The sequence below is a fragment of the Schistocerca serialis genome, chromosome 2, assembly GCF_023864345.2.
Source record: "Schistocerca serialis cubense isolate TAMUIC-IGC-003099 chromosome 2, iqSchSeri2.2, whole genome shotgun sequence".
NCBI classification, from domain to species: domain Eukaryota; kingdom Metazoa; phylum Arthropoda; class Insecta; order Orthoptera; family Acrididae; genus Schistocerca; species Schistocerca serialis.
The window spans coordinates 488185315-488206763 of record NC_064639.1 but is presented as its reverse complement, the minus strand read 5'-3'; the positions used below and the strand labels follow the sequence as shown (position 1 = coordinate 488206763).

General features: G+C 43.1%; 1 protein-coding gene across 1 annotated transcript in view; it reads left to right on the top strand.

The window, feature by feature from the left end:
* The window catches only part of LOC126456113 (uncharacterized), a 605540-nt gene that overhangs the window by 490909 nt on the left and 93182 nt on the right, over nucleotides 1-21449 (top strand). Inside the window, exon 3 of the mRNA XM_050091867.1 lies at nucleotides 15991-16163. Within this exon, the coding sequence (XP_049947824.1) occupies nucleotides 16030-16163 (134 nt within the window). The 5' untranslated portion in view covers nucleotides 15991-16029. The remainder of the gene's footprint in view (nucleotides 1-15990; nucleotides 16164-21449) is intronic.

The window sequence follows — 21449 nt, the reverse complement described above, 5'->3', positions numbered from 1 at the left end:
TGGCAGTTTATCGTGAACGTAAATAAATGTAACATACTGCGCATACATAGGAAAAGAAATCTACTACTGTACAGCTACACTGTTGACGACAAACAGCTAGAAACAGCGTGTGCCGTGAAATCTCTAGACGTAACTATCCAGAGCGACCTTAAGTGGAATGACCAGATAAAACAGATAGCGGGAAAAGCAGATACCAGGCTCAGATTCATCGGAAGACTCTTAAGGAAATGTAACTCACCCACGAAAGAAGTGGCTTATAAGGCACTTGTTCGGCCAATTCTTGAGTACTGTTCATCTATCTGGGATCTCTATGAGGTAGGACTGATAGAGGAGATAGAGAAGATTCAACGAAGAGCGGCGCGTTTCGTCACGAGATCATTTAGCTGGCGGGAGAGCGTTATGGAGAAGCTAAACAAACTCCACTGGCAGATGTTACAGGAGAGGTGTTTTGCATCACGGAGAGATTTACCATTCAAATTTCGTGACAACACTTTTCAGGAGTCGAACAACATACTACTTCCCTCCATATACATCTTCCGTATTGACCACGAGGAGAAAATAATAGAAATTAGAGACAATACAGAGGCTTACCGACAATCATGCTTCCCACGCACTATTCGCGAGTGGAACAGGGTTGGAGGGATCAGATAATGGTAACGAAAGTGCCATCCGCCACACACCATTAGTTGGCTTGCGGGGTATGATGTAGATGTAGAAGCATATTTCACCTGGGGCAAGATAGATGCTGCCTACTGGAAAATCAGAGAGACCTTTGAAGAAAAGAGAACCACCTGTATCCGTATCAAGAGCTCAGGTGGAAAACCGGTCCTAAGCAAATAACTGAAAGCAGGAACGTGGAAGGAGTATACGTATAGAGGGTCTGTGCAAGGGCAATATTATTGCTATGGAAGAGGACCTGGATGAATATGAGATGGGAGAAGAATTAGACAGAGCACTGAGAGATCGAAGTCGAAACAAGGCCTTGGGAGTAGACAACATTCCGTTAGAACTAGCCATGACAAAACTCTTCCACCTGTGAGCAAGATGTATGAAACGGGCGAAATACCATCAGACTTAAAGAAGAATATAATAATTCCAATTCCAAAGAAAGGAGGTGCTGACAGGTGTGAAAATCACCAAACTGTAAGTTTAATAGCTTGTGGTTGCAAAATACTAAGACGAATCCTTTACAGAAGAATGGAAAAACTGGTAGAAGCCGACCTCGGGGAAGATCAGTTTGGATTCCGGAGAAATGTAGGAACACGCGAGGCAATACAGATCCTAGGACTTCTCATAGAAGATAGATTAAGGAAAGGCGAACCTACGTTTATAGCATTTGTAGACTTTGAGAAAGCGTTTGACAATGCTGACGGTAACACTCTCTTTCAAATTCTAAAGGTGGCAGGGATAAAATACAGGGAGCGAAAGGCTATTTACAATTTGTACAGAAACCAGATGGCAGTTATAAGAGTCGAGGGGCACAAAAGGGAAGCAGTGGTTGATAAGGGTGTGAAACAGGGTTGTAGCCTGTCCCTGATGTTATTCAGTTTGTATTTTGAACAAGCAGTAAAAGAAACAAAAGAAAAATTTGGGGTAGGAATTTAAGTCCAGAGAAGGGAAAAGAATTAAAAACTTTCAGGTTTACCGATGACATTGTAATTCTGTCAGGGACAGCAAATGATTTCGAAGAGCTGTTGAACAGTGAACAGCGTCTTGAAAGAAGAACATAAACATCAACAAAAGCAAAAAACGATAATGGAATGTTGTAGAATTAGATCAGGCGATGCTGAGAGAATTACACTAGGAAACGAGACATTTGAAGTAGTAGATGAATCTTGCTATTTGGGAAGCAAAATAACTGATGGTGGTCGAAGTAGGGGGGAAATAAAATGCAGATTGGCAATGAGAACAACAGTCTTTCTGAAGAAGAGAAATTTAACATCTTAGAGTATAGATTTAAGTGTCAATATGCCCTTTCTGAAAGTATTTGTATGGAGTGTAGCCATGTATGGAAATGAAACATGGACAATAAACAGTTAAGACAAGGAGAGAATAAAAGCATTTGAAATGTGGGGCTTCAGAAGAATGCTGCAGATTAGATGGGTAGATGACGTAACTAATGAGGAGATATTGAATAGAATTGGGGGGAGACGAGAAATCTGTGGTACAACCTGATTAGAAGAAGGGATCGGTTGGTAGGACATATTCTGAGGCATTAAGGGATCACCAGTTTAAAAATGGAGGGAAGATGCGCGGGGGGGGGGGGGGGGGGGATGTAAAAGTCGTACAGGGAAATGGATGAAGACAGTAAGCAGATTCAGAAGAATGTAGGCTGCCGTAGTTACTCGGAGATGAAGAGGCTTGCACAGGATAGAGTAGCATGAAAGCTGCATCAGACTAGTCTCTGGGCTGAAGACAGCAGCAGCAGCAACAACAACAACAACAAGCGTTTGAACTCGCTTATTGTATTCATCTCTTGGTCTCCCTCTGTCATCACATCCAGTTCTGTGTTATATGCCTCAGAGTTAAAGGGAAACGGTATATAATCTACCAGGAAGGAAGCTGAAGGAAGCAAATGCCGAATTCTTGCAACAATTGCGGTTGCACTTTGAGGAGAACTCTTTATGTACAATCTAGACTCATTGGGATGCAAGCGGTAGTCCTACGTCATATCTGGAGTAAGTTAATATTGCTGCATCCCGACCCTGGTGAACAGAGCGTATTTCAGTATATTGTGGTTTGCCTATACCGCCAGTCGTAAACTCGCAAAGATAGGCGCTTGCCCCTTTGCGCCTCTTACCGCCGCGGAAGATGATGGTGTGAGCGCGGCGGCCTTGAGTTTGGGCAGTCCTGGGCCGAACCATTATCCCTGCCGACCAAGGACTCCTCCGAGCAGCCGGGACACCCAGCCCTACACACACTCCGGACGACCACGCATTGTCTCGGGCCACGGCACCCAGCTTGTTAGCAAATGCTAATTGCCCATCTTTATTCATAAGATATTCATACAGCCAACATACAATTCCAACGGCTATCCCGGCACCGAAGCAATGTTTCGGATGCGTACTCGTAATGCCCGCCCCGACCTCCTTTGCCGTGTGCCGCCCATTGTTCGCGCGGAAACAATATGTAATAGTCAAACTGGCTTAACAGGCGCCGAGCTTACAATTCAGCAGGCGTCTGTTCCGACGAAAACTTATTCACTATGGTGATATAACCTTAACTGGCCACTTGGAGGGCCATCATAGCTGAGAGAGAGAGAGAGAGAGAGAGAGAGAGAGAGAGAGAGAGCGCATCCTATGCTCAATATTTATCGCACAGTAATGAGTATTATGCGTTAGTACTGGACGTCTGAGATTGGTATCGACTGTTTGCGCAATATGTTGGAGACAGCAGAACTGAAAAAATATTGACGCGCGTTAGGCATAAGCTCACCAGACGAAAGATTAGTTACACCAATTATCACGCACAGATGAATCATTAAGCCTTTGTCAGGTTGCGTAACGATCAAGTCACATGCTCAACCACGCGCACTCTGCCTCTGTGACCCTAAGCAGTAGCGGTCATTGAGACAAATAGGCTTTCGGCGGGCTTGGTACATAGACATGGTAACAACTTGCCAGAGTGCAAAAAGGGGAAATCGTGTTTCGCCATGCTCGTGACCATACGGTGTGTGAAGCTGAATTTGTGGGTGTTATGCGGGGCACTGTTAACGTGTCTACAAGCGGTGGTGTTACAATCGTGACCGCGAAACACTTCGGCAGAATTGTGTTCCGAAGAAGATCCTGAGTGAGAGGGACTGGAGATGCGTTTCACGGCTTGTGAATTAAATCCGCTTCCAAACCGGACAAGAATTTTTGCTGGCAGTGAGTGAAAGCCCATCACAACCAGTCAGCTGGAGATCAATGCGACGGGACGTGCATGCAATGGACATTAGGGAGTCCATCTCGCAAAAGGCCATCGCTCGCATGAGGACATAAAGACGACAACATAAAGTTCATCGGGCTGAAAGGATATGTGACTGGTTTTCTGAACACTCCTCCCATCCTTTTATATCTCCATTGGCCTGAAGAATCACATGACTTGAACCCCATAGACAATCTGTGGGAAATATTGGAATATCGGGCAAAACGCCGACAACAGCATTCTCGCAATTTGGTCGAATTGCGCGATCAAATCCTCAGCGAGGGATTTAACCTGTTCGCGACGTACCTGCATAATTTTGCGGACTCATTCCCTAACCGGGAACAGACGGAATTACGCGGCAGTAAACGATGCTTGTAGTGATTTCCCTAGCGGTGACAAATTTTTTGTGTGGTGAGCTTATTGTGCAGTCTCCTGTATAGTGTAAGAACAGTATTACACAATCTTAAACGCAATTTATTTTTCGACGCAATTGCACACAATTTCATCACGAAATAACCGATTTCGGTCGTTATTGGTCATCTTCATATGTACAGCACAAATAAGCTTAAAAATGTCAAAATTAAAATGCAGTGAAATACATTAACATACAGTGTTGTGGGTTAATATAAGACGATACCATACTTCACGGCAACCACTGAGGAAACCATTTTGACAATTAATGAGTGAGGATGGCCTTACATATTAAAGCTAATCCCATGATGGTCTAATAACTAGCTATTCATGTGCTGGTGACAAACTTCAACTAAATTTAGAAAATACATACGTTTTTATAATAATCAATAAAATGTCTAAAATTACATGAAAAGTTTCCAATAAGCTATTTTATGATACAGATGTGATGCAACTGTGACAGATATTGACATTTTTTATGTCTTACATTGGTTGTAGGATACTTCTTTCTTAAATCTTCATGTAACAGTATGAATGAATCATTGTGAATTTTAGTGTGACTATTAATAAATACAGCGTCGGCCTATGGGAGTTACTTATTACCGACTCTAAATCCAGGAGACTTTCCACCGTTCAGAATTGCTTTATGCGGCGCACCATTTCGCTTTCAGCCTAGTGTGAGCCAACCGCCGTTTGACAGGATGTCGCAGTTACAATGACGGCCAATTTGAATGTGGTCGGCACCCGACTCTCAACAGGAATCGATGATGATCCTTTCTCGTGTAACGCCCCTATGAAGTGGCTCCTCGAAGAGGAACTCGGTAGCAGTTGATTAATCGCTAGGAAATGAGGGATGCCGTCTGAGATGCAACGTATTTAATAACGACCACGGTTGAAAACAGAACAATGGAAGCTATCCAAATCGTCCGTCGTTACGGAACAGGTATTCCACCTAGATCTAATTGATTGGTATACAGTACAACCCCCATATTATCAGAGTATAAGAAAACGACGACGACTTCAGAGTTCGTAGAACGTGTCCTGAGGAACAAACTGAAGGCAGGAATCCACGTCCAGGAAAATAACCCAACAACGCTACAGAGCGCCGAATCTATAAAAAGAGATAGGCCACCCCATTGGCAGAAGTTGTCAGTTTGTTTGCTGACGGATAGCAAGCGGAATTTGTTCCAATGGGCCTAACAGCATTCAAAACGTCAGATGCCGCCGACGGCATCCACGCCTTTCGCAATAACACTGTGAAACGTACGAACTCAAGTTCCCTACCAAAGGGGAGACATTAGGGCAGGCGTTGATACTTATGACTTTGACGCACGGATTTGTGTGCGTGAACAATACCGAGTAGCATGGTGTAACTGGGGTATGACAGCGTGTAAGGGCGCCCATACTCGGGTCAAGGGAGGGTTCCGTCTCCAAACCCCCCCCCCCCCCCCCCCCTAGCGCCCATGTAACGGAAAGACCTATCAGGTGCTTTTCTTCCAAGAAAAGCTTTGAAACTTGATATTACGCAAGTTTTTAACTGTGTCTCAACTGGGCGCTTCCCCTCCCTCTTGCAGACTATTGTACGGGCGCTTTTCGTTTGTTGGTATGATGATCCGGACTGTAGGCACATTTAAGCCTCTTCTCTTGCAATGATGATCGCCACTGTTGTTCTCATAACTGTTGTGCGTCTTTACTTGAAATGTGGAGCAAGTCTGAACACGGAGAATGTGTAAGTGGCGATTTCCCTTCTTTCATGCGTTCTTCTGCAAGTACCATCTACTACTTTGTTATATCGAAGAAGTTACCTGGGTTCTCCATTACCCACATAAGATGAACGTTTTTATTTCCTTTTGGTTTCCTGATTTCCTCCCTATGCAAATTTTGCTTGTCACCGACCCTTTTGATGTGCTACAGATGGCATAGATTTTAATAAAATGCAATAAAATTACATAAATATATTTTTGATATAATAACAATTATTCTGTTAAAACATTATTATTATTATTATTATTATTATTATTATTTCTTTCTTTTCTCAGACGTTATGTCTGGTCAAAAATGGAAAGTGACGCGGACCTTGATCAAGCGTGACTTCCTTTTAACTGTACAGTATGTTATATTGCATTTAGGAACTTTTGGGTAATTGAACATGTATCAATAATTACGGATTTCTGTAGTAGTATATATAAGTTTGGACGTAGCTGTACTGCATTGATGTACTGGTGGACGTTGTGTGGTATGACTCCTGTAGTTGATAGTATAATTGGTATAATGTCAACTTTATCCTGATGCCACATGTCCTTGACTTCCTCAGCCAGTTGGATGTATTTTTCAATTTTTTCTCCTGTTTTCTTTTGTATATTTGTTGTATTGGGTATGGATATTTCGATTAGTTGTGTTAATTTCTTCTTTTTATTGATGAGTATGATGTCAGGTTCGTTATGTGGTGGTGTTTTATCTGTTATAATGGTTCTGTTCCAGTATAATTTGTATTCATCGTTCTCCATTACATTTTGTGGTGCATACTTGTATGTGGGAACGTGTTGTTTTATAAGTTTATGTTGTAAGACTAGCTGTTGATGTATTATTTTTGCTACATTGTCATGTTTTCTGGGGTATTCTGTATTTGCTAGTATTGTACATCCGCTTGTGATGTGATCTACTGTTTCTATTTGTTGTTTGCAAAGTCTGCATTTATCTGTTGTGGTATTGGGATCTTTAATAATATGCTTGCTGTAATGTCTGGTGTTTATTGTTTGATCCTGTATTGCAATCATGAATCCTTCTGTCTCACTGTATATATTGCCTTTTCTTAGCCATGTGTTGGATGCGTCTTGATCGATGTGTGGCTGTGTTAGATTATATGGGTGCTTGCCATGTAGTGTTTTCTTTTTCCAATTTACTTTCTTCGTATCTGTTGATGTTATGTGATCTAAAGGGTTGTAGAAGTGGTCATGAAATTGCAGTGGTGAAGCCGATGTATTTATATGAGTGATTGCTTTGTGTATTTTGCTAGTTTCTGCTCGTTCTAGAAAGAATTTCCTTAAATTGTCTACCTGTCCATAATGTAGGTTTTTTATGTCGATAAATTCCCTTTCTCCTTCCTTTCTGCTTAATGTGAATCTTTCTGTTGCTGAATGTATGTGATGTATTCTATATTTGTGGTATTGTGATCGTGTAAGTGTATTGAGTGCTTCTAGGTCTGTGTTACTCCATTTCACTACTCCAAATGAGTAGGTCAACATTGGTATAGCATAAGTATTTATAGCTTTTGTCTTGCTTCTTGCCGTCAATTCTGTTTTCAGTATTTTTGTTAGTCTTTGTCTGTATTTTTCTTTTAGTTCTTCTTTAATACTTGTATTATCTATTCCTATTTTTTGTCTGTATCCTAGATATTTATAGGCATCTGTTTTTTCCATTGCTTCTATGCAGTCGCTGTGGTTATCCAATATGTAATCTTCTTGTTTGGTGTGTTTTCCCTCGACTATGCTATTTTTCTTACATTTATATCATTGCTGAACACTTTTGTTATCTTTAGTAATTGGTTGAGTTGTTGATTTGTTGCTGCCAGTAGTTTTAGATCATCCATGTATAGCAAATGTGTGATTTTGTGTGGGTATGTTCCAGTAATATTATATCCATAATTTGTATTATTTAGCATGTTGGATAGTGGGTTCAGAGCAAGGCAGAACCAGAAAGGACTTAATGAGTCTCCTTGGTATATTCCACGCTTAATCTGTATTGGCTGTGATGTGATATTATTTGAATTTGTTTGGATATTAAGTGTGGTTTTCCAATTTTTCATTACTATGTTTAGGAACTGTATCAATTTAGGATCTACTTTGTATATTTCCAATATTTGTAGTAACCATGAGTGGGGTACACTATCAAAAGCTTTTTGGTAATCAAGTGCGTAGCGTAGCGACCTTTGTTTAGTTTTAGCTTGATATGTCACCTCTCCATCTATTATCAGTTGCTCTTTACATCCTTGTGTTCCTTTGCAACAGTCTTTTTGTTCTTCATTTATAATTTTGTTCTGTGTTGTATGTGTCATTAATTTCTGTGTAATGACTGAAGTTAATATTTTGTATATTGTTGGTAGGCATGTTATGAGGCGATATTTAGCTGGGTTTGAAGTTATTTCATGTGTAAGTGTATCAGGGAATGTGTATGGGTCTGCAATGTAACTGTTAAATAATTTAGTTAGATGTGAATGTGTTGAGGTGAACTTCTTTAGCCAGAAATTTGTTATTTTTTCTTTTCCAGGGGCTTTCCAATTGTGAGTAGAATTAATTGCTTGGGTGACTTCATGTTGCAAAATTATCACTTCAGGCATTTGTGGTATCATCTTGTATGTGTCTGTTTCTGTTTGTATCCACCGTGCATGCCTGTTACGTTGTACCGGGTTTGACCATATGTTGCTCCAGAAGTGTTCCATGTCTGTTATGTTTGGTGGATTGTCTATTTTAATGTGTGTGTTATCTATTGTCTGGTAAAATTTCTTTTGGTTTGTGTTGAATGTTTGGTTTTGTTTCCTTCTATTTTCTCTTTTTTTGTATCTTCTAAGTCGTTTGGCCAATGCTAGTAATTTCTAGTTCTTTTCATCTAATTGCTCTATCGCTTCTTGTTGTGAGATTTTACCTAACCTTTTATTATTATTATTATTATTATTATTATTATTATTATTACATGTTATACTAGAATAACAAACTGTCTCCATAGCTGAGTGATGGAATTCCTGCCTGTGGTGTTGGATGACCAAGTTGATTCCCAGTGTCTACTTGGATTTTTTTCTGAGGTAGGGAGGTCTGGAATGGGGTGCACTCAGTCTCGTGAGGTCCAATTCATGAGTGGTGTTTGTTAATAACAATAATACTGACAATCATATTATTAATTTCTTTGCATCAGTACTTAGTAATTGCTGTAGCACATCATCTGGCAAATTGAAGTTCAGAGAAATACAACATTGGAAAAGCTTCCATCTGGAATTGTGCGAACAACATGTCTCGTGCATTTAATTTAAAAGCTACTATTGTAGCTCTAACAATTTCAGCGATGTCGTAATCTACAGAATAGAAAATGGAAATGTGTTTGCCGAAGAAAGCACAGTAAAAATACTCAGGTAGAAAATGAATATTGTAACGGACACAGTGTCCACTCCGAGGCAAGTTAGTCTGGAACACAATAATTGGAAAACTAGTCACTTCTTGAATACTGAAAGAAAAATAATATCTGAAGGTTGGCGGCTTGGAAATGTTGTAGTATATTTAAACTTCTAAAATGCAATATCCATACACCAACTGTGCCACAGTCAGTCTAGAAGGGACACACAGAAAGTTAAGACCGATGTATTGCTGATGAAAAACGAAGACAAATCTTACAAAGTTAAACTGCTGGTCACCGCGTCAGAGGCCACAGTTATTCAGTGTAGAGGCCATGAGTGGAGTAGGTCCATATCTGGCAGCTCCTGGAGGCGAGGTTGATGCGGACAGAGGTTGTGGCTGCTCCAAAGTGAGATCCTGATTGTGGAAACTGCAAGATCCCCTCGCTTCTAAACTGATACTGTTATTACTCAGCTTAGCCGCGAGTCTGTAGAGGGTGGTATATGTGACGTACAGTATAACTGGTCAGCATTTCCACCTGGAATTTGCTAGTGTAAGTCGTACCTTCCTTGATCCGCCTTGGTGGGTCGTGTCGTCGGATTTGCTCCTACCTGCGCGCGGTGCAGCTCTCGTAAATGTCGTCCCGCGCAGATTCTTCATTGGCGCATTGGATGTGTCTTTCGGTGGAAGCTAATTATCTGAAATTGCTGTCGATCAACTTTGGGGTAGCTATTTACTCGAAATTAACATTCAGAATGCCGTAATGTCACTTTTATTTCTATTAGATCAATAATGTAACACTCATGTCACAAACTACTCGTAACCGAGAGCATGGCTACCATCGAACAAGACAGGAAGAGCTCTTAACGCCGACTGCCGACTTTGGCGCGCTGTCCGTATCTCTTACTAGTTTCGTCACAGTTCGTAGATTTCCGATCAAGTTCGTACTTACTAAGATATGTATTTGTTATTGAAAGGGTATGAATTTTAACGAGGCAAAATTTTAATAAATAGTTTTAAACATCCAGAGGCTCCTCCTAGTATTCATGTTGTAATAAATGACTGTAATTATTAAGTATAAATAAACAAAATCGGTGACTTTGGCGCGAAGATGGCGGTACTTCCCGTCATGTATATTTCCCAAGCTAACGCTTGTTGCTACGGTCCAGCGCTGAGTCCCACCCCACCCCACCCCACTACGCGCGGCATATGGTCGCTTCGTCGCCTAGCCAGCCAGCGTGGGAAATGCTCTCCGATTCATGGCCGGCCACGGACTACAGCACTTCCTAACTATCCTGAATACATCAATAAGAGACAATAATTTATTAAAACTGGTAAAATTGTGTTCCTCACGTAAGAGGCACCTTACAAAATGCTTTCGCAGCCGGCCCCTGGCCCAGGAAACTCACTCGGAGCGAACAGCTCGAGAGTAGCTCAGGCGCCAGGATACTGCTAGAACTACTTCCGGTCACGCGATCCACTGAGGAGAAAACGTCCGCAGGTCCAGTGGCGTCTGGCTGCGCTTCGCTTGCTGCCTGATGGCCGGGTGGAGCGCCGCCATCCCTTGTCTGGTGTCTGAAGAGTTGTCCCCTATTAGATCTATGCCCACGTTGTGTGTCGGCTACTGTGGGAGTCAGCACCGACACAAACGAAGGAGAGAAGTTGCGATGGCAGGAAACCAAAATGATCTGTACAGAACACTTTAAATTTCATAGAACACTTTATTTCTAAGAAGGAAAGAAAGATAACTTCTCATGATGATGATGATGATGATGATGATGATGATGGTTTGGTTTGTGGGGCGCTCAGCTGCGCGGTCATTAGCGCCTGTACAAAGTCCCAATTTTTCACAGTCCAATTTTGCCACTGTCACGATTGATGATGGACGATGATGAAATGATCAGAAAACAAACACCCAGTTCCCAGACAGAGAAAAATCCTGAACCCGGCTGGGAATCGAAACCAGGACCCCGTGATGCTAGCCACTAGACCACGAGCTGTGGCTCTCAGTATTGAAGTTGCTTGAATTGTTTGATATGCTTTCTGTGCCTTCTACTGGTACATGCAATTACTTCACTACTCGCAGAATGCGGGCTAAGTATCGTCTTCGTATTATTCAGTATTGATGCTCTAGGAGTCCGCGACCGAACTGGGCCCGACCAGCGGTGGGCGGCTGGTAATGCCATCGTTGACAGGGGGCGCTGAACTCTGTCTTCCTGGAGATTTGGCACTGCCCGCTCTTTCCATTGGCGCACGGTCATCGCCTTCTTGGTGCCGTTTCGCGGCGCTGCGCTGGTCGGTGTGCAGTCGATACTTTAGCACTGCACACAGGTAACTGTCGGTGTTGTTGGGTGCTGGCTGAGGAGCTGCAAGGCATCGACACAGCAAAGTGTTACCAATATTTCACTCAGCAGCAAGATAGTGATCACTGGCGTGAAGACTGTCGCTGTGTGAGATTATGAATGTGAGAAACGCTTTTTCTTTCAATCGTTTCCACTGACATTCAGAAAGTGTCTATCAGTTTCTTTCCTCCGTGGCGAGTATTTACCTCTGTCTTCCCTTACCATACGTAAACTACATTAACTAACGAACTGTTTCTGATACCTGCTAGTACCTGGTACGGTTGGCCTTTACCTCGAATGTTACCAGTCGAGTAACCAGTCCATGTGGGAAGGCACTCACACAAACAACTGAAAAGTATCTGTGTCAAACACAGCTTGTAATTTCTGTAGGTCCTTGCCATTTTAGACACTCAGTTTACATACTACCATAGTCTCTGAAAGTTAGCTGTGAAATTTGTAAACTGATAGATGTAAAAATATTAGTACACTATGTGATCAAAAGTATCCGGGCACCTGCCTGAAAATTTCTTACAAATCCGTGGCGCCCTCCATCGGCAATGCTGTAATTCAGTATGGCGTTGGCCCATCCTTATCCTTCATGACAGCTTCCACTCTCGCAGGCATATACGTTCAGATGCTGGAAGGTTTCTTGAAGAATGGCAGTCCATTCTTCACGGAGTGCTGCACTGAGGAGAGGAATAGATGTCGGTCGGTGAAGCCTGGCACGAAATCGGCGGGCCAAAACATCCCAAAAGTGTTCTATTGGATTCAGGTCAGGACTCTGTGCAGACCACTCAATTACAGGGATGTTATTGTCGTGTAACAACTCCGCCAACGGCAGTGAATTACGAACAGATGCTCGATCGTATTGGAAGATGCAATCGCCATCCCCGAATTGCTCTTCAACAGTGGGAAGGAAGACGGTGGTTAAAACATCAATGTAGGCCTGTGCTGTGAAAGTGTCACGCAAAAAAAGGGGTGCAAGCCCCCTGCATGAAAAACACGACCACACCACACCATAACATCTGCGCCTCCGAATTTTATTGTTGGCACTACACACGCTGGCAAATGAAGTTTCCGGGCATTCGCCATACCCACACCCTGCCTTCGGATCGCCACATTGTGTACCGTGATTAGTCACTCCACACAACTGTTTTCAACAGTTCACTCGTCCACTGTTTACTCGCCTTACACCAAGCGAAACGTCGTTTCACATTTACTGGCGTGATACGTCTGGATCCTGATGCAGTTTGGAACTCCTGTGTGATGGTCTGGATAGATGTGTGCCTATTACACATTGACTCTCTTCAGGTGTCGGCGGTCTCTGTCAGTCACGATGTATGCTTTTGTGCTGTACGTGTCCCTTCACGTGTCCACTTCACTATCACATCGGAAACAGTCCACCTATGAATGTCTGCGAGTGTGGAAATCTCGCATACAAACGCATGACACAGTGACACCCAATCACCTGACCATGTTCGAAGTCCGTGAGTTCCGTGGAGCGCCCTATTCTGCGCTCTCACGGTGTCTAATGACTACGGAGGTCACTGATACGGCGTACCTGGCAGTAGGTGGCAGCACAATGCATCTAACATGAAAACCGTATGTTTTTTGGGGTGTCCGGATATTTTTGATCACATAGTGTAGTTCTACTAAAACAGGGCTTAACAACTGTGTGCTCAGGCACGTGCTCGCGAGCAGAGTTGGGAGGGAGGGGAGGGAGGGGAAATGCGCGCACATTTGAATGTGATTTCGCGTTCGTAGCAGATTTAACTAGCCATCTAAATGCTTTGAACATTTTACTACAAGGTAAAGATATGCTAATTACTCATTTCATAGATCGAATACGAGCTTTTAAAATGAAATTGACACTTTGGGTGAGTCAACTGGAAACAGGAAACCTAGCTCATTTTCCTAAATTATCATCCATGCAAGATGTTCACAAAGACTGTGAACGTTATTCACATAGTTTAGTTGATCAGCGCTTTCAAGATCTGACAGCACTAGACAGTGATTTTGATCTGTTCTCTCCATATTCAGCGAATATTTAAGAGATTCGTCCTGAGCTGCAGCAAGAAATTATTGACCTGCAGTGTGACAGACAATACAGAGACAACTTTCAGAACAAGAAAAACATTTTGGAATTCTACAGACACTTCCCTCAGGATAGATTTCCTCGTTTGCACAAACTGGCGGCTACAATAATATCAATGTTCGGTTCCACGTATGTTTGTGAACAACCGTTCTCTGCAATGAAATGTAACAAGACGCGCCTGAGAAACGCATTGTCTGATCGAAATTTAAACTGCACGCTGCGGCTAAAATGCACAAGAACAATTACTCCGAACATAGACGCAATTGTAAAGGGCAAAAAGTACAGATAACCGAGAATCCCACACTTCAGTGACACCTTTTATTGTGTAACAGTTCACAAATTAATGCGAATGTAGAGGCATACACTAAGCTAATAAAATTATATAGCACGTGTGCATTCTCCTTTATTTGTTTCATCTGTCGCAGTAACAATTCGTGAGTGATATCCCTGCAGGTGGCCGCGGATTTACATTGACTGGCGGCAGCTGTTGTGTGCCACACGTGACTTTCCCCACTCTCCGCTCTGGTCCGGTAGTGGGGGTAGCGTGCTCGCGCTGCTCCGTGCTCGCGCCTTGCTGCTCACAGCTTGCTCCGCGAGCACGTATGTTCTGAAGCCCTGTACTAAAATGTACACTCCTGGAAATGGAAAAAAGAACACATTGACACCGGTGTGTCAGACTCACCATACTTGCTCCGGACACTGCGAGAGGGCTGTACAAGCAATGATCACACGCACGGCACAGCGGACACACCAGGAACCGCGGTGTTGGCCGTCGAATGGCGCTAGCTGCGCAGCACTTGTGCACCGCCGCCGTCAGTGTCAGCCAGTTTGCCGTGGCATACGGAGCTCCATCGCAGTCTTTAACACTCGTAGCATGCCGCGACAGCGTGGACGTGAACCGTATGTGCAGTTGACGGACTTTGAGTGAGGGCGTATAGTGGGCATGCGGGAAGCCGAGTGGACGTACCGCCGAATTGCTCAACACGTGGGGCGTGAGGTCTCCACAGTACATCAATGTTGTCGCCAGTGGTCTGCGGAAGGTGCACGTGCCCGTCGACCTGGGACCGGACCGCAGCGACGCACGGATGCACGCCAAGACCGTAGGATCCTACACAGTGCCGTAGGGGACCGCACCGCCACTTCCCAGCAAATTAGGGACACTGTTGCTCCTGGGGTATCGGCGAGGCCCATTCGCAACCGTCTCCATGAAGCTGGGCTACGGTCCCGCACACCGTTAGGCCGTCTTCCGCTCACGCCCCAACATCGTGCAGCCCGCCTCCAGTGGTGTCGCGACAGGCGTGAATGGAGGGACGAATGGAGACGTGTCGTCTTCAGCGATGAGAGTCGCTTCTGCCTTGGTGCCAATGATGGTCGTATGCGTGTTTGGCGCCGTGCAGGTGATCGCCACAATCAGGACTGCATACGACCGAGGCACACAGGGCCAACACCCGGCATCATGGTGTGGGGAGCGATCTCCTACACTGGCCGTACACCACTGGTGATCGTCGAGGGGACACTGAATAGTGCACGGTACATCCAAACCGTCATCGAACCCATCGTTCTACCATTCCTAGACCGGCAAGGGAACTTGCTGTACCAACAGGACAATGCACGTCCGCATGTATCCCGTGCCACCCAACGTGCTCTAGAAGGTGTAAGTCAACTACCCTGGCCAGCAAGATCTCCGGATCTGTCCCCCATTGAGCATGTTTGGGACTGGATGAAGCGTCGTCTCACGCGGTCTGCACGCCCAGCACGAACGCTGGTCCAACTGAGGCGCCAGGTGGAAATGGCATGGCAAGCCGTTCCACAGGACTACATCCAGCATCTCTACGATCGTCTCCATGGGAGAATAGCAGCCTGCATTGCTGCGAAAGGTGGATATACACTGTACTAGTGCCGACATTGTGCATGCTCTGTTGCCTGTGTCTATGTGCCTGTGGTTCTGTCAGTGTGATCATGTGATGTATCTGACCCCAGGAATGTGTCAATAAAGTTTCCCCTTCCTGGGACAATGAATTCACGGTGTTCTTATTTCAATTTCCAGGAGTGTATTTTGAGCTGTCAAATATATTTTGAGCAACGTCAAAACCTCTAGCAACCACTCTAATCACGTGTGTCTGTTGTGTTGCAGGTGTTGGCTGCGACACGGCCGGCGCGATGAGAGAGCGTCATGTCCCGGTACTCCCGCTATCCTTTCCAGCCCGGCGCTGCCGCGGGCGGCCTGGGCCCCGGCGCCACCCACCAGACCGTCGCCACCACGCACCTGCCGCCGCACCACCACCACCATCACCAGCACCAGCTCAGGTCAGCCTCCACTCACTGGCGAACGGCTGCCTTGTGCTTTGCTTACATGCATCCACATTGTGATAGCTGGAAGAGGCCGACGTGTAGAACACACACTGAGCTGACAGACGTCGTGGGTTACCTCCTAACATCGCGCCCGCCCTCTTTTGCGCGACGTACGGCAGCAGTTCTATGTGGCGTGGACTCGACATGTTGCTGGAAGTCCCCTGCAGAAACACTGTCATGCTGTCTCTATAGCCGTCCATAACTGCGAAAGTATTGCCAATGAAAGATTTTGTGCACGAAATGACGTCTAGATTGCGTCCCCTAAATATTCGATGGGATTAATGTCGGGCGATCTGTTGGCCAAATAATTCGCTACAGTTGTCCAGAATGTTGTCGCGTCCCAGCACAGCCTCACTATACCAGAATAAAGTAAGTGCGAACTGCGTAGCGCAATCGGGACGTTAACGACAATGGGTTGGTTATAAATTGCTGTCAACCTTTACAGGGTGTTATAAAAAGGTACGGCCAAACTTTCAGGAAACATTCCTCACACACAAAGAAAGAAAATGTGTTATGTGGGCATGTGTCCGGAAACGCTTACTTTCCATGTTAGAGCTCATTTTATTACTTCTCTTCAAATCACATTAATCATGGAATGGAAACACACAGCAACAGAACGTACCAGCGTCACTGCAAACACTTTGTTACAGGAAATGTTCAAAATGTCCTCCGTTAACGAGGATACATGCATCCCCCTCCTGTCGCATGGAATCCCTGATGCGCTGATGCAGCCCTGGAGAATGGCGTATTGTATCACAGCCGTCCACAATACGAGCACGAAGAGTCTCTACATTTGGTACCGGGGTTGCGTAGACAAGAGCTTTCAAATGCCCCCATAAATGAAAATCAAGAGGGTTGAGGTCAGGAGAGCGTGGAGGCCATGGAATTGGTCCGCCTCTACCAATCCATGAGTCACCGAATCTGTTGTTGAGAAGCGTACGAACACTTCGACCGAAATGTGCAGGAGCTCCATCGTGCATGACCACATGTTGTGTCGTACTTGTAAAGGCACATGTTCTAGCATCACAGGTAGAGTATCCCGTATGAAATCATGGCGGTGAATCGAGGAAGTACAGTACATACTGACGAAACTAAAATGAGTTCTAACATGGAAATTAAGCGTTTCCGGACACATGTCCACATAACATCTTTCCTTTATTTGTGTGTGAGGAATGTTCCCTGAAAGTTTGGCCGTACCTTTTTGTAACACCCTGTATATCGGAGATGAGAGAGAGAATCTCCTTGGTTTGAGGCAAATGAGTTTCCTGAAAATAGGTTACAGAATTGCAATGGGCAGAAAAGATTGGTTAGTTTCTATCAAGTTTATTCTCACATATACTTATGTGAGGTGTTGGACCATAAACCCCGTAGTAAGATTCAGTCTATTTATTCGGACTTGCTACTTCAAAGCTAATTGCTGGTACATGTAAGAAACAAGTACAAAGCATCACTTGTTTTAGGTTAGCACTGAAATCTAAGTAATTGAGACAAAGACTGACAGCCTCTCTTCAGCACAATTCCAATGAAACTCTAAAAATCCTACTTGACTTGCAGTTCCTGAGTGCCCACCAGAGTCTATCACCGTCTTCTCGTAGTTGAAGTCTTTATCAGCTGTATCGGCTGCTATGGGCCTACTCGGCCCCGCTGGCCTCTTGCTACGGAATCTCCAAACTGCCGGCACTGGCTCTGAATCTGCATCTGAATCTCTGCATCTAGCTATTCCGCTGCGTGGCCTTTTATTTCGTTTCTCATGTACTTGGGTGCACACGAGTAGATTTATTTCACACGACCCTTTCATTTCTAAGTGATCGGATTGCACAAGAATGCCTATGGTTCCACCCGACACTTTCGTTTCTAGGTTCACAGAACTTAATGTGGTTGCGCACGTGACTGACTCTCTCTCTCTCTCTCTCTCTCTCTCTCTCTCTCTCTCTCTCTCTCTCTCTCTCGCTGTGTTATCGCCCTGGTCTTTGCGTCTTCCATTGCGCAAGTTTCATTCATGCTGCTTTCTCTGGCAGGAAGTCAAACACACAGTTATTTGATCAACAAGCCAGACTTGGCAGCCTCCGCCGCATATCCTGTCCCAACGTCCTGGTGGACTGTTTCTTAATGTCGGCTGGCTGTTTGCGTATGGAGCCTGGACTCTTATTATGGTCACAAAAGCAAGAATAAAAATTAAAATTTTCTATGGTCACAACAATGTTCTTCAGACCAATCATGAACAATTGTGGCCCAGTAACATGCCACATTGTCATCCTTAGAAATTCCACCCTTTTATGGGAATATGAAGTCCATTACGGAGCCACCATCAGCTTGCACAGCGCTTTGTTAATAACTTGGGTCCATGGCTTTATGTGGGTTGCGCCATACTCGGAGCCTTACCGTCACCTCTTACCAACTGAAATCGTGACTCATCTGACCAGGCCACGGTTTTCCAGTCTTATACAGTCCAGCCGATACGGTCACGAGCCAAAGAGAAGCACTGCAAGCGATGTCGTGCTGTCAGCAAAGGTATTCGCATCGCTAGTCAGCTGCCGCAGCTCATTAACGCCAAATTTCGCCGCTCTGTCCTAAGGGTCATTCCATATCAAATCACCCAATAAAAAATAAATTTTACACCCACCTCCTTAGATTTTCATGAAATTTGGCTCAAATGGTTCTAATACCATCCTGACAACACCTGCAATTTTTTTTGCTGTATCTCTTACAGTTTTTTTTATAAATTTTTAAAGTTTTTATATTTTGCGTTTTCTGAACCTTCGGAAATGGTCAGTTTAATTTGTATTCAAAACTTTACATTTGCTTATCTTAAAAACTCTTTTAGATAACATCATGAATTTTTGCAGCAAGTTTATTTATTATACATATTTGAAAATAAAAATGATGCTATTAAAATATATTAATATTTTCTATGAAAAAAAATATATATGTATTTTTTCTTTTTTTTTAACGGATGTTTTGTTTTATAAGAATTGCAATATCTCGAGTCTCAGACCTGATAGAATGCTCAAATTTGTTTTAATTTACTCTTAAACATATAGGCTACTTGATAAAACAAAAATAATGATGGCTTTTTAACATGTTTATTAATTACAGTGATTAGAATTATGTACAAAGATAGTTTACTTACGGCACTTATGTATAACCCAACTGATTGCTTGAAACATTGAATTTTTTGAGTAATTTTGTCTTTTTAATAAACATTAATGCTGATTCAAACTGTTTTTCCACTTCATCCAAGAGCTTTCAGTTCTTTTGATACAGTCTTTTTTGAGGTAATACATTCTCCCAGTGCCGCTTGATTGAGGTGCGTCTACTACACAGACTGTGTGTTCCAAAGGCACTATGCAGGAATCTTCTCTTTCAGGCCAATAAAATGATGCAGCGGGTCCTGAAGGATGTAGAAATAGAATTTCTGCATCTTCTTCATCATTGAATATTGTTTTTACCAGTCCAAAGTACCAGTTACCATCATAATTTGCAGCCACATAGCAATTTATGGATGGTTCAACACGAACCCAATCAGAAGAAGAATGGAAAGAAAAGACTAAGGAGGGTTTTACACTATCTGTAGTCCTTCTAATTTCAAGGTTGTTTGTTGGAAGTGGTTTGAAGTTATGAAAACTTCTAGTTCCAGGAATGGTTCGGGTTGCTGAAAAACGTTTTTCTAGTTTTAACCGTAGCAAATCAGCTTCTTTTTTGTCAATAAAGTGAAAATGAATGTTTTCAATATTTTTTTCACAAAACTTATACACATCGATTGCTGTCATTATTTGTTCTTTGTCTGAAAGCTGTAGACTGGCTTTCCTTAAAATTCTTTTAATAGTTCCTCCTAGGCCATCACAAATTGACTTCCCATGACTTGTTGCAAAAAAACTGTTGGGCCTTCAAATTAAAGTCTCTCAAGTGTTCAGTCAAATTATTAAAACTGTTTCTATTTTTGTACTGCCCAGCACAACCATCTGTAAAGTAGTGAACTGAGTCAATGTCAGTATGATGTAATGACAGCCACTTTGTAATTTCTTTTTGTACAAAGTTAACAAAACCAGTGTCATGTTCTTGGTCATCACTAATAAAACAGTGGTTGGAAACAAAAACATTGTTTTCCTCATTTCTTAGAAAAACTCCAACTGGGTGTAGAGTACAACCACCTCTATTCCAGTGGTAACTTTGGATCACATTTTGTATAACAAAGGAATAATTTTCACTGAAATCCATCACAATAATTGCTGTTTAGGGTGGTGGGTCTTCTTTCAATGTTTTAAAGGCTGCTGATAGGGATTTTGCTATAAACGAGTGTGGGGTGAGCTTTTCCAATGACCTAACCAATAAAGAAATGTAGTCTTCAACACTGATAGACTGTTTGATCATTTCTGCCCTGTCTGTGTTAACCCACTGACTGATTACAATTTCTTCTTCTAAATCATAATCTTCACTTAGTTTTTCAGTTAAGCACTCTGTTAGTGCAGTATTTGCAGGACAGTTGTTGCAATGATGTAGCATGCAGTTTTGGTTTTCTGTGTTGCACACAAGCATCTTAATTAGGTCTTTATAAGATTCTTCAATTTTCACAGCATCCAGTAATAGTTTAACATTCTGGTGGATACTGCATACACATACAGTGTGTGTGCCTGCAGCACCAGCAAGGATACACCATTTAGGTCTCAAGAAACAAAATTTTGAAAATCCTACTTCTACCTCGGGATTCTCCCATTTGAAAGAATAATAGAGTTCTCTCAAGTTACACAAAATGAGTCTCTTTTGCATGTACACATTTTTTTGAACACTTACTTTGTCTTTTGTTCCCGGTAGCACTCTGGAACTTTCATCCTTTTCATAAAAATCTGTTACAAGTCTTACTGTATTTTCAGAAAGAGTTTTACCTTTTTTTGGACCAGGAGTTTCCAAAATACCCTTTTCAGATTTTAGCTTTCTAGCTTGTCGCACCATGTACTCACTTACATTAAATTCTTTCATCACTTTATTTAGAGTCCAAGAATCTGGAGCCAAGGTCAGAATCTGGATTTTTTTAGACCTCCCAACAGATGAAATCTTCTCTTTCATAAGAGAAATCATTACATCAAAATCCTTTGCTTTCTCAACCACACTTTTATCTTCTTCGTCATCATCAGAACTTGGTGCATCATATTTTAATGCTTGGAAACCGCCTTTTTTGCAGTCTTTTCAATACTGCTAACCTTCCTTTTAAAATAAGACCCTTTACTTTGTTCTGACAAGCCA